The following is a 13,466-nucleotide window of genomic DNA, read 5'->3' as shown; positions in this document are numbered from 1 at the left end:
TAAACTGTACTGTGCTCTGTAGTACAATGTTAAAAGAGGTTACATCAAAACTCAAAGTTATACAAAAATGTCAGCCATTTTGTTCAGTCTTTACTAATAAATGTATTTATCGGATGAGGTACTTACCACTTGGAGATACAATAACAGGCTGAAGAAGTCTCTGATCTCTTCCTGGTGGCAAGTTTAATACAATAACTAACACAGTCCCTAATGTGGTTCCAACCCATAAGCATGGTGATGTTGATATATCAGGTTTTCTTGTGAATGTCTCACAAAAATGGAGAGCAGATATTGCTTCTCGTGACTCCTTGTCTATGCTGGTTACACTGGAACTCCGGGATCGACTGAAGGAGTTGTCTCTGACATCTAAGATTATAACACATATGTAAATCACTAACCGCTAAAGATTGACTTAAATAAAAATAATTTGAACATATGAAGGACAATCATCAACACAAATCATGTTGGAAATAAAACATTAAATGTGATAATGTACACTACGACTACAAGGGGCTTTTATGAATTAACATTAAAAAAAGACTTTAGCCCATTAAGGGTGTGGCAATGTTTGTTTCTACCTCCCCATTTTCAAAAATCATAACTCTTACTTTTTTGCCTATGTAACGGTCTGAGGGCATGTTTTTTTGCAGGACGAGTTGTATTTTTCAATGTTACTATTTAATATATCATATAATGTACTAAAAACTTATAAAAAGTGGAGTGAAATAGAAAACAGAGCAATCACGTCATCTTTGGGGAGGTTGCTTGGTTTTACAGCGTACACAATGCATCAAAAATGACATTACTTATTCTGTGGGCCAGTATGATTACAACTATACCAAATTTATGTAGTTTCGGTTTTTTTGCTGTACTACTTTTAATAAACAATTTTTTTTTGTTATTAAAAGAACAATTATTTTTTGCTGTCATTTTCTGACCACCATAGCTTTTTTTTTATTTTTCCATCGATATAGTTGGGCAAAGGCTCGCTTCTATTGCTACCATTTTGGAGCTTTTCATTAAATCTTTTCTTGGAAATGGGGTAACCAAAAAAGAGCAATTCTGTCATTGCATATTTCTTCCTGACAAAGTGCTCTGTGTAGGACAAATAATGCATTAGGGCTTAGTCAGACGGGCGTTTTTTGCCGCGATTTGCGCATGCGCATGCGTCCGGCGATTTTTTAAAACCATTGCTTCGCAATGGTATCGGACACATGAGCGCTTTTTATGCGCTCGTACGAAAAATTATAGAACAAAAAATCGCAGATCGCACCTATCTGCGATCTGCGATTCCTGTTCGCTTCTGTATATGCGCTCAATGGGGCCGGCGGCAGCAGCGCCGACCCCATTGAGAACATATAGAAGACAAATCATTCTTCTCTGCCACAGCTGTAACAGCTGTGGCAGAGAAGAACGATGTTTGCCCATTGAATTCAATGGAGCGGCAATACAGCCGCTCCATTGAAAGCAATGGGCTGCCGGCGTGCGCGGGGTTAATTGTCGGGAAGGGGTTAAATATATAAACCCTTCCCTGCAATTCATGCTAAAATGTGTTAAAATAAAAAAAAATTGTATACTCACCTTTCCGCTGCAGCCGGAGTCCAGCCGCGGCCGCTGTCAGTTCTCCTGAACTGCTTCTCGGCACTATTCAGCCGGCGGGGCTTTAAAATCCCCGCCTGCTGAATGATCTGCTCTGATTGGTCACAGCCTGACCAATCAGAGGCCGGTTTCACTCACACACCCATTCATGAATTCATGAATGGGTGAGTGACTGCTGCCTCTCAGCGCTGAGCCAATCAGGGGCAGGTCTGACTCACATCCATTCATGAATTCATGAATGGGTGTGAGTGAGGCATGCCTCTGATTGGCTCAGCGCTGAGCCAATCAGGGGGCAGGTCTGACTCACACCCCCTTCACACCCACTGCAGGACGGCTGCCCGGAGCTGCAGGCAGAAGGTGAGAATGCAATTTTTTTTTATTTTAACACATTTTAGGATGGATTGCAGGGAAGGGCTTATATATTTAAGCCCTTACCGACAATTCATCCCGGGCTCGCCCGCAGCGCATTGCTTTCAATGGAGACGGCTGTATTGCCGTCTCCATTGAATGCAATGCGCTGGACAGCTCCGGCCCGTTTCTAATGAAACGCGGCTAGGAGCAGATTTTCGGGCGATTTGCGGGCGACTTGCGCGCACCGGTCACGCGATTTGCGGATGCGCATCCGTCATGCGATCCGCAAATCGCGGCAAAAAACGCCCGTCTGACTAAGGCCTTACTTTGATAGACCAGACTTTTACTGAGGCGCCGATTCCAATTATGTTTTTTTTTTTTCATTTTAATTTTTTTATTATAAATACGGGGGAAAGTTTTATTTTTACACTTATCCTTTCATTTATACAGTACAATTTTTTTTTTAATTTACTTTTTTTTTTCTTTCAGTCCCTACCGAGACTTGAACTTTCAATCGTTTGATGGCTTATGCCATATAATGCAACACTTCAGTACTGCCATATTTGGAATTTTTTGCATGGATTGTAGGCAGAATTCTTGGCGGCATTATAGCCAGAAATACATGGTAATTATGAGGGTCTTCAGAAGGCCCTGGCTGCTATCACATATGGATGGTACCTTGTGACCTTGTCTGGGGAGGGGTACTCGGAAACTACAATTGCTGATTGGGCCATTTAAAGGGCTCACAGCCACATTGGCATGAACTCCAATCATGGGTGTTGCAACCTGGTGTCTAGAGATGACCGAGCACCAAAGTGCTCGGGTGCTCGTTACTCGAGCCGAGCTTTTTCTAATGCTCGAGATCTCATTTCGAGTAACAAACCCCATTGAAGTCAATAGGAGACTAAAGCATTTTTCAAGGTGCCCGGTGCTCTGCATTGTCTTCAATGTAGCCGCGGCTGCTGCCGGTGGGTCCACTGAAAACAATGGTCTGCCAGCACCCCTGAATTGTTTTTCATGGAAGGGTATAATATAAGCCCTTCCCTGAAAAACAATAATTTTAGTGTTTAAAAAAAACAAAACAAAACAAAACAAAAAAAACTTACTTCTCCGCCGCTGCCGTGTCCCCAGTGGGGATGAAGAACACATCTGCCGCATGTTTCCTTTATCCCACTGGTAAAAAAAATTCCCTGCTGCTACATCTGCCACATCTGTGACAGATACAGCAGAGGAATTCTTCAATTCCCTACCGCAGCTGTCACACATAACAGCTGCGGTAGAGGATCCTGCTGCCGGCCCCCCAATAATTGGATTTCAGGGAAGGGCTTTAAAAATAAGCCCTTCCCTGAAAAATAGTGTTTAAAAAAAAAAAAATATGGATACTCACCTGCCTTCAGCTGCCGGGGCTCAGCCGCGACTTCTCTGCGCTGTCCCCGACTCTGTAGTCCTGATCTATCCGCAGCAGGGATTTCAAATCCCCGCCTGCAAAAAGAGCTGATTGTGATTGGCTAAGGATCACAATCAGCTCTTTCAGCAGGCGGGAATTTTAAATCCCCCTCCACTGATAGATCAATAGTGCAGAGCCGGGGACAGCACGAGAAGCATGCGGCAGATGTGTTCTTCATCCCCGTGGGGGACACGGTAGTGGCGGAGGGGAAGTGTTTTTTTTTTTACACTAAAATTATTGTTTTTCAGTGAAGGGCTTATATGTTAAGCCGTTCCATGAAAAACAATTAGGGTGCCGGCAAACAATTGTTTTCAGCGGAGCCACCAGCAGCAGACGCAGCTCCATTGAAAACAGGTGGGGAGGAGAGGGTCAAGATTTTCTCAAACACCCGAGCACTGCGTGGTGCTCGGCTCGAGTAACGAGTGAATTGAGTATGCTAATGCTTGAACGAGCATCAAGCTTGGATGAGCATGCTCGCTCATCTGTACTGGTGTCAGCTGTCAAGCACAACTAACATCCACCATGTATCCGCCATATTACCTTAGTGCAGCTAAAAGTTAATGTATGTCCTAGGATGTGAAGGAGTTAAAATGGACCAAAACACACAAATGTAATGATCCAGTCAGGTAAAAAAAAAATCACTGTAATAAGTCACTAATTAAGTGATTGACTGAGAATTTTACAGAAGAAAATATCTCATCATACTTTAGAACATTAGATGCAATGGATATTAATCTAATTTTTCTTAGCAGACTTTGATTTGTTCTTAATTTTAACTCACAAACATTTTTTACTGCAAACTTTTGAAAAGTATATGAATTCCCTGCAGACTACATATCAGTGGAATGCTGAAAACCAAGCTCTATCATTCTTGCCCTTATATATGCACTTACAGCATAATATGAATAGCATTGTCACTTTCACACAATATACATGTAGGAGCGTTTTCACAGTATTTTATCTGTATTTTTGGGAGATTCTCAGAAAGATTTGCTGCTAGTCTTTAGGAATACAGTATATCTCTGCACACAGCTTTAGTTTGTGGCTTTTTTTGTTAATGTAGTATGCTCTAGGTACAGCACTTCATTTTTCTCCAAGTTTGATGCTGCAAGGTAGATCATTTAAGCTTAAAAGCGCTATTCCCATTACTGGCATCTATGCCATATCCAGTATATTCTGAAATGTCTGATGGGTATGAGTCCACCGCTGGGACCTGTTTATATCTCCAGAATTGAGGTCCTCCAATCCCTTTTAATGACCTCCCTTGGAGGCCCTATGTTTGTTTGTTTTTGTTGAAGTTGCCACATTGAGGAGTACAGAGGTGGCCGCACACATGGGCATGGCTCTCTAGTCATTTCTATTAGAGTTATAACAACAGCTGAGCACTAATATAAGTATTCTCCTATACTGGTAACTACAATGTAGCTTTGTATGTAAGCTTCATGAGTGATTATTTCGACAATCCCATGCATATTTATAATTAATACATTATTTTCAGGCATGTAGAATTAGAATGCTTCAATGTGCACTATATATTTATAGTTACTTCACATTTCCCATGCATAACAAATGTGTACTGATGATCCATTCAAAGTATATTGGGCTGATACAAATACCTGAGTATAGTGCCTTAGCTATTTACATTTATTGCCTTTCTTCTTCATGGTACTTTAGGTTCCATTCACAATATTGTCACAGCAGCCATAATGAGACCAATCAGGTTTATTTTCCTGTAAAATCAGCACTGAATACTACACTGTTCTTTCCATCAAAAGAAACTAAAACTCAATGGGAAGGAGAATGATTGTGATGTGAAGGAACATTACAGTGTTATTTTTTATTTTCTTTTGTTCCCTCTCTGTTTCCTTTCTGATTTGCTCTATTTTTCTCATTCTTGTCAACTTCTTGTGCTACTGCCATGAAGGCAGGTACTGTGATTCCCCAAAACATCTGGCTCACTATAGTTATGTGAGCCTACATCAGTCTCAGGGCTCTGCAATGGACATTTGTTTATATTGCTTATTTAAAAAGTACATTTTTTCTGTCAGTGTCTTCAGTCTTTGCAGAGATGTAAATAATCCATTATTTTCTCAGCAAACCACATCTCACCTAATTCAGGCTTTAATTCTGTAGGTAAGCTCAGCTTCCTTGACATCTTTGCTGAAAGATAAAAAACAAAACTTATTAAAAACCACATAAAGTATAAAAATTAATCTGGCATTAAAGAGATTTCATCAGTTTTCATGTACTAATTTAGTCTGATGGATCAAGTACAAGAGTGAGGTCACAAATCATTAAGTAAATGAAGATTAGTTAGTTTGATTGAACTACATTTCTCAAATGAGGATGTAAAAAACAATTAAAATAATCAAATAATAAAGCAAATGCTTGATAAAACAAAAATCTAAGAGTGGTATCAAAATGGGAGTGGAAAATGTCAGCATTTATAATATGTATGGCCCTAATACAAGCAACAAACAGTTTTTGCAGGATATATTCGCCAAATTACTTACTCACACGGTGGAACATAAAATAGTGGGGGAGATTTTAATGCAGTTATTAAAGTGGGAGAGGACCATCGTGGTCAGGCGGTTAGGGTCGCTAACATTAGAATCCAAGACTCTACTCTCCACAATTTTTTACAAGCGTCCAAACTTAGGGATATATGGCGGAAGCTCAACCCGTAGGGACGGGAATTCACACACTATTCACATGCACACAACTCATGGTCCAGAATAGATTATATGCTAGTGACAACCCACGTGATACCCAAAATATCTATAGGGGAGATGGTAATTTCGGACCATGCGCCAGTAGTGCTATCTCTGAGAGAGGGGGTCCCGAGAGGTACTGACTACTTGTGGAGATTCCCATCATATCTGATAGACGACGAAACTTTTTGTGCTTTTCTGAGGGAATGGTGTTTAGAATATATGTCTGATAATGAAGAACACGCTAATAATCCCCAGTTGTTATAGGACGCAGCCAAAGCCGCAATCCGAGGATAATTGCATATGTGATAGCCTTAAAAAGAAACATTAAAGATAAAATAAGCCAATATAGTGCACAATTACGTGAGGCTTACACAAAGTTCCAGGAAAGTCCAAATGACCATAAGAAGCAGAAATGGATAACAGAAAAAGGAGTCCTATAAAGCTTGGCTTCACAAAAGGGAACAACTATCATACTCGCGAAAGAAAGCAAAACTGTTTAAATACGGTAACAAAGCAGTGAAAATAATGGTTAATTTAGCAAGAGGACCCTTTCAGAGATCTGCTTGAAAGAGACTTCAGGAAAACTACAGTCTCATCCCCAAGAAATTAATAACTTATTCTTCAAGTTTTACTCAAAACTGTATTCGCAATCACAATCGGGGGTGGAGGGCGAGGAGGACATGTTTTCAGACATAACCTGGCCCTCGCTGACCGAGGAACAAAACTTGGAACTAAATTCCCCCATAGATCTAACGAAAATTAAGGAGTGTATTAAAAATTTGGGAAATAACAAGGCCCCGGAACCAGATGGGTATTCGGTTGAGTTTTTCAAGATATTAATTACTTGAAACCTTGTTTAATGGGTATATGCGAGACAGTCCCATTCCCTAGGCCATAAACACAGCTCATATTAAACTGTTGCCCAAGCCCGGAAAAGATCCTACGGACGCAAAATAATACCGACCAATCTCCTTAATCAATACCGATCTAAAGTTGATGGCAAAAATTATGGCACATCGCCTTGCCAATATTCTGCTCCATTTAATTTCTCCATTGCAAACTGGCTTTACAAAAGGACGCTCGGCCATCATGAACATTCAGAAAATCTTGATAGTGCTTGATGACACAAAATTATACCCTTCTGCCCATCCCACTCCGGCTCTTCTCGCAATAGACGCAGAAAAGACATTTGATAATGTCTCGTGGAAGTGGCTAAAAATAGTGATGGACAGGATTTGCCTTTATAGGCCCTTTCTGTTCCTATCTATGGAATCTGTACTCCTCCCCTCAGGCACAAATTTATACACCAGGTTTTCTCTTTATACAATTTCCCCTACAGAAAGGTACCAGACAGGGATGCCCGCTCTCTCCACTTTTATTCAACCTTGCAATAAAACCATTGGCAACACTACTAAAAGGGACTACAGGGATCGAAGGTATCAAGATCTGGGACAAAATGGTCAAGACAATGCTATTTGAGGATGATATTTTTTTGGTACTTGGTAGTCCGCACACTGATTTGCCATGGGTTTTTGCTATATTAGAATCTTTTAGGAAGAAATCAGGTTTCAAGGTAAACACTACTAAATGTGAATTGCTGGACATATCCCGCCATGGCAAACTCACTGGCATAGATTTCAAAAGCTGCCCTGTCAGTATAGTCAAAAATAGTATTAAATACTTGGGAATAAATATAGGCAAGAGACCAGAATCCCTTTACTCTCTAAACTATCCCCCATTGATACTAAAGATAATAAAATAATTGGATGGATGGGGTAGTCTTCCTCTTTCCCTTCTGGGCAGATGCCACTTAATTAAAATGGTTAGCTTCCCAAGACACCTTTACCCTCTGCAGACAATACCCATCTTACTACAAAGGTGCAACTTGAAGAACTTGCACATGGCATTCATGACCTTTATTTGGTCTTGGAGGCGAGCACGTATTGCCCTGAAAAAAATTGATGCTCCCTAGGAGTGGGAGTGGAGTAAATTTCCCAGATATCCGTATGTACAATGTTGCTAGTCTTATGCGACACTCTCTGGACTGGATAAGGGTCATTTCTCTTATAATGACTTAGAGACGGAATTATTTAATCTATGGAGTTTGCATACAGGTTTTTTTAATCTTCCTATTGAAAGTAAACATTCTATATTGGCTAGAGACACTATGGCAACCTGGAAGATAGCCCGTAAGACATATGACCTGCCATTTAAAATCTTCAAACATATTGACTTGTGGAATCACCCAGAATTTAAAGAAGGAAGGGAAAACAAAATGTTCAAAACGTGGCAACAGAAGGGTATTCTAAAAGATCAACACCTTATACACCCAGAAGCTCCAAGATATAAGACTTTTAGGGAGCTGTGCATAGAACACAATTTACTGACGTCGCATTTCCTCCCATATGCTAAAGAACGAAACGTCTTACAGAAAAGACTAACCGATATAACTAGGGAGGCAATATCTAACCCTATCAATACACTAGTTAAATATCTTTCACATAAATATTCAATTTTTGTTTTATATAATAAATTTAGAGAGGGGTGGGTGACGGAGAACAGCTCTAACTTATTCAGAAAATGGTCCTACGACCAAAAGGACTCGGAACTTCCTGAGGGAATGATTAAGAGCTAGAACTCTGTGAGAAAGGCGATCTCAAATGAATGGTGAGGAGAAACATATTTTAAAATAATCCACGGAGTAATTTATGGATTTGACAAACCGCAGAATCCAAAATGGCCCAACAAGGCTGCAAGCTTGCCCTAGATGTACCATGCCTAAATCTGATTTCTTACATGGCATTAGGCAATGCCCGAAGATTAGTTGGTACTGGGTTAAGATTCAAAAATTGGTGCAAGACATAGGGGGTCAGAACCTGTAGTTAACACCACAAGTATTTATACTTCACTAATTACCAGAACAAACGAAAAAGGTTAATATGACACATACCATACTCCTGATCGGCAAGAGGTGCCTTCTGAATAACTGGCTGCTACCCAAACCCCCAGGGATAAATGAGGTCTTACAACAGTTAAAACACCTCCTGAAAATGGAAAGAACTGAGATTGAGCGATGTGTGGAATCTTAAGCCCCTAAACTTTTTGAAAAGTGGAGGGATTTCATGGAAAAATTTCTTGGCCACGGGGAAATTATGGAATGTATGTCCCAGTTCACCAACACTACTTGGTCCCATAATAATAATAATAATATGGACCCACTAGGAATATTAAACGTAACATGACTGACTGGGGAAGGGAGGAGGTCACTAGGGGGATAGTTATATTCAGTTGGATGTTATATGTTTATTAAAAATGTTGATTAATAAAAGGATATGGACGCAGGGGGGAAGAGGGGAATAAAATGTTTGAAGGCATATAGATGACCGAGAGTTAATCATCTTTGCATTAACTACATAGATTGTTCAGTATTGTTTTATAATCAAACACTGCATGTTTACCTCCAAAAACAATATATGTATGGTTTTCTTTTTGAGTTTTATTTATAATATGCTTATGTTTGCATACCATGAAAATTTCAATAAAAATGTGTTATAAAAAAAATCTAACAGTAGACTTGCAAAATACAAGTGTTAAAATAAGGGAACAATACATAAATTTTCAAGAATTAAGACCTTTAAATGCATATATTAACCACGCCGCAAATATATAATGACATAAAAATTTGTAATGGTCAAAACACAAGTAAATTAGTTTCTCGATGATGAAGATTCTGCATGTACCATTACAGTGCAAGTCAGGGAACACATTTAATAAAATAATTACTGGAAAGCATATTTACTGGAGTCAAATGATTGATATATTGTGCAGAATTGGTGGCTTCATCTATTGCATTGGTTGGTTTCATTTATAATAAATTTTTGTTTCAACCTCAAAACTAGTAAAATCATAAAAGCTAAGCCCACCTTAAAATGTAAATGGCGTTTCCAGTATAAATGCCCATATGACCTTCAAACTCACCTAAAGGTGTCAGAGGTTGGCTAATGGAGAAGAAATAAGGCATTCTCAATCTTTTCTCAGCTTCTGAACTCGAATACCATAAACCAAAGTTAACATAAGGTTGTGTATTACAAAAGAGCAGACAGAAGAACGGTAGGTTAAGACTATTTACGTTGAGTTTTATGTCCCAGGGTTCCGTTTAAATTGCTGAAATGGTATGAAAGAGAGCTGGGCCACTACACAGTAGTAATGCTTTAAGTCTTCAGGTGGGTCGCAGTCCCTTCACATCAGCTGATCAATCAGTGACCCAGAGGGTGGACCACTGCTGATCTGCATTGATAACCTATCCTGAGGCCATCAATAGTTTTGCTCCAGAAAGCCCCTTTAAGAATTTTTGATATTCCTCCTCCATGTCTCTTAATTGTACATTTTTGCTGTTTAAAATGAATGTCTACTAGAGATGAGCGAGTATACTCTGTAAAGGCAATTGCTCGTGCGAGCATTGCCTTTAGCGAGTACCTGCCCGCTCGAGATGAAAGGTTCGGGTGCCAGCGGCGGGCAGGGAGCTGCGGGGGAGAGCGGAGCGGAATGGAGGGGAGATCTCTCTCACCCTCTCTCCCCCCGCTCCCTCCTGCTGACAGCCGCTACTCACCGCTCCCCTGCGCCGGCACCCGAACCTTTCATCTCGAGCGGGCAGGTACTCGATAAAGGCAATGCTCGCTCGAGCAATTGCCTTTACCGAGTATACTCGCTCATCTCTAATGTCTACCTTACTTTCTAACTATTATCTCCATACAGTCTTTTTTTTCTAGTCCTCTTCTTCAGTTTCCTTAACCATACTGATATACCTTTTCACTTTATTAGGTTATTTTACACAAAAAACATAACTTGTATTAATTGACTAATCACTACGATATAGGATATAATGTGAAATCATGAGATATAACTGGTACAGCAATGTGACAAGTACGTTTAGGAAGGAACAATGTACCTGAATGTTTTCATCATTACAGGATCCAAGAGTCTCAGACTTACCAATACCAAGTAGTATACACATAAATGCTTCCATAGAATTTTTGATTGATATTATGTCATAGATTGTTGCTATTATTCAGTTGTTTATTCTATTACATTGTGTTATAAAGGCTTACATAGCTCGGTTTCTTTAACTGATATTTACATTACCTTGGCATACAGAGAGTGTTCTTGATGAGGAAAAATGGAGACCGTACATGAAGTAGCAAGCGCAGTAATGCAATTTGCAGCAAGAAAAATTATTCAGCTAATTACAGAGTTCAAATTTTTACAATATAGGATTGTATATACCTGAATGAATTGACAATGCAATTTCAATGTTAGTTCATGAACACAAACATTACTGTCAAATACTCCCTTTTATCATGAATATAGATTGAAGAAAAACCCTTGCACTATAACACACACATAAAGCCAACATCCAAACCGGGTGCTCAGTTTCACTCACCTTATAACTGGTTAAATAGCATGGTTCAATATACAAATACAACTAATTATGTTATCAGCCATTTGAATAAATCAGTTTCTTTTTTTAATTAATGAACTGTGGCGCTATTCAAATTAAAAAAAGTTTATCTAATATGTATGTTGGTCGTCAGAGTATGTTGTATTTGTTAAACCTTGCTATTTCCCAGGCAAGCCCAAACTCAATTAACCAATTAATAAGTACGGAAGAATGAATTATTTTCCCAACCATGATTTTTTTTGGTAATTGAATCCCCAAACCACAAAACAAAAGCAGCGAAGTGATTACTATGCAATCATCGAAGAGATTGTTTACCCTTCCCCTTGTGGTTAGTTTCTTATAGAGCAAGAACACAACAACAGGAGGACAGGAGATTTGTGTCCGTCGTACCTATATCAGTGGCTACCGCCCTGGAAAACTTTCTGCCCTTGCTCTTCACTGCAAATAACATGTCAATACAAGATGTCAGTGTATAATATGCAGACGTCTGAAACTGAATAAAGCTGAGTAATTATGAACATAAATACTGTACCCTTTGCTATAAATAATTTCATAGCCTGTTCATCATCAGAAGATGTGGGAGAGCCACAACCTATGCAAGTGAAGACAAAATTTAGTGCACACATATAGCACAGAATCAAGCTAAACATAAAATGGCACCTCGGCGGTTAAAGAAAAGCCCGGTTAGTAACTGCTGCTGATTAAAACATTGAGTGCATAATGTAAATGACACTTCTAAAAAGCTCATAGAATTATAAGAAAGCCCTAAATTGTTTTTAACACACAAATTACAGCTAAGCGAGTTAAATATTTATACGCCCTTTGCTGCATGTAAAATAGATGACCTATTCACACATTCTAGGGAACAAATAAGAAAGCTATTCAGTAATAAATCCAAAGTAACGCTAGTTGTCACAAATCGCAGTATCAAATTGGTCCTTTTCTGCTTCCTGGTTTAGACAAAGCCAAATGCAATTATCCCTTTAAATGGTTACTACAGATAAATAATGCTCCTCTACAATAACCAAGTGTTCCTTAATGTATAGTAGATATTCTAAAGCTTCCCCAAGTCATGAGGTGTAGTCTTGGAAAACAGATATTAATAGCAGCTACTAGAATGGTTTAGCACCCAGCTTCCCATACTGAGAGCACATAAATCTGCATTATAGTATTATTATGCAGAAGTGTCAGTCTTCATTGCAGTCCCAGCATTCGGTTTATGAACTAAGAAAATTAGGATGAATGATTTCTTCTATGCACACAGAAATTCAGCATTGCAAGAGGCGAAAACTAATCTTTTGTGTAGACAACTCTTATTTTTCCAGCCAAAGTAGTTACATTTGCAATGCAAAGAATGAGAATATATCCGATTCCATCCACGCAAACTGCATTAGGAAATGTGGGTTTGAGGTGTTTTAGACATTTGAGTTGAACCTCATCCCCATTTTGTGTTTAGTTGCTAAAAAGTATATCTAAATATGGGGAGCAGTGGTTAGCACTGAGGTCTTTGGTTCCAATTTCACCAGGGACAACATATACATGTAAATTGCTTGTATGTTCTTCCTCTGTTAGTGTGGGTTTCTGCAGAAAACATACTGATAGGTTAAAGCGTTTTCTGAGACCAATTCTCTGCACCCCTGCTGACCAGCTGCTTGAAGGAGGTTGCAGTATTCAGGTGAGAACTGCAGTCTCTTCAGTGTACGCCATGCACAGTCATACATTTCATAGCATTGGTAGCTGGTTCTGCATACACTTTGGTGAGATCGAGCTGCACAAAGGCCTTGTGACTAAATAAATGACTGTTATGTCACAGGCCAGAGGAGAGGCTGCAGTGTTTGCCCAAGTGCCACTGGTCATTCCAACAAGTGACTGGTGGGGGTGGTCTTGGTAGTTGGAC

General features: G+C 39.4%; 1 protein-coding gene across 2 annotated transcripts in view; it reads right to left on the bottom strand.

Annotated features, from left to right (window-relative positions):
- STXBP5 (syntaxin binding protein 5) overlaps positions 1 to 13,466 on the bottom strand; it is a 429,990-nt gene that overhangs the window by 22,678 nt on the left and 393,846 nt on the right. The window contains exons 20-23 of one of the 2 annotated variants that reach the window (XM_066595949.1): positions 12,102 to 12,161; positions 11,960 to 12,007; positions 5,507 to 5,557; positions 127 to 366 (exon numbers count right to left, since the gene is read on the bottom strand). In XM_066595949.1, coding sequence (XP_066452046.1) covers positions 127 to 366; positions 5,507 to 5,557; positions 11,960 to 12,007; positions 12,102 to 12,161 — 399 coding nt within the window. The remainder of the gene's footprint in view (positions 1 to 126; positions 367 to 5,506; positions 5,558 to 11,959; positions 12,008 to 12,101; positions 12,162 to 13,466) is intronic. The other variant, XM_066595950.1, reaches the window with a different exon arrangement.

The sequence above is a fragment of the Eleutherodactylus coqui genome, chromosome 3, assembly GCF_035609145.1.
Source record: "Eleutherodactylus coqui strain aEleCoq1 chromosome 3, aEleCoq1.hap1, whole genome shotgun sequence".
Classification (NCBI taxonomy): domain Eukaryota; kingdom Metazoa; phylum Chordata; class Amphibia; order Anura; family Eleutherodactylidae; genus Eleutherodactylus; species Eleutherodactylus coqui.
Note: the sequence above shows the minus strand (reverse complement) of the source record. Positions and strands in the feature narration are given on the sequence as shown.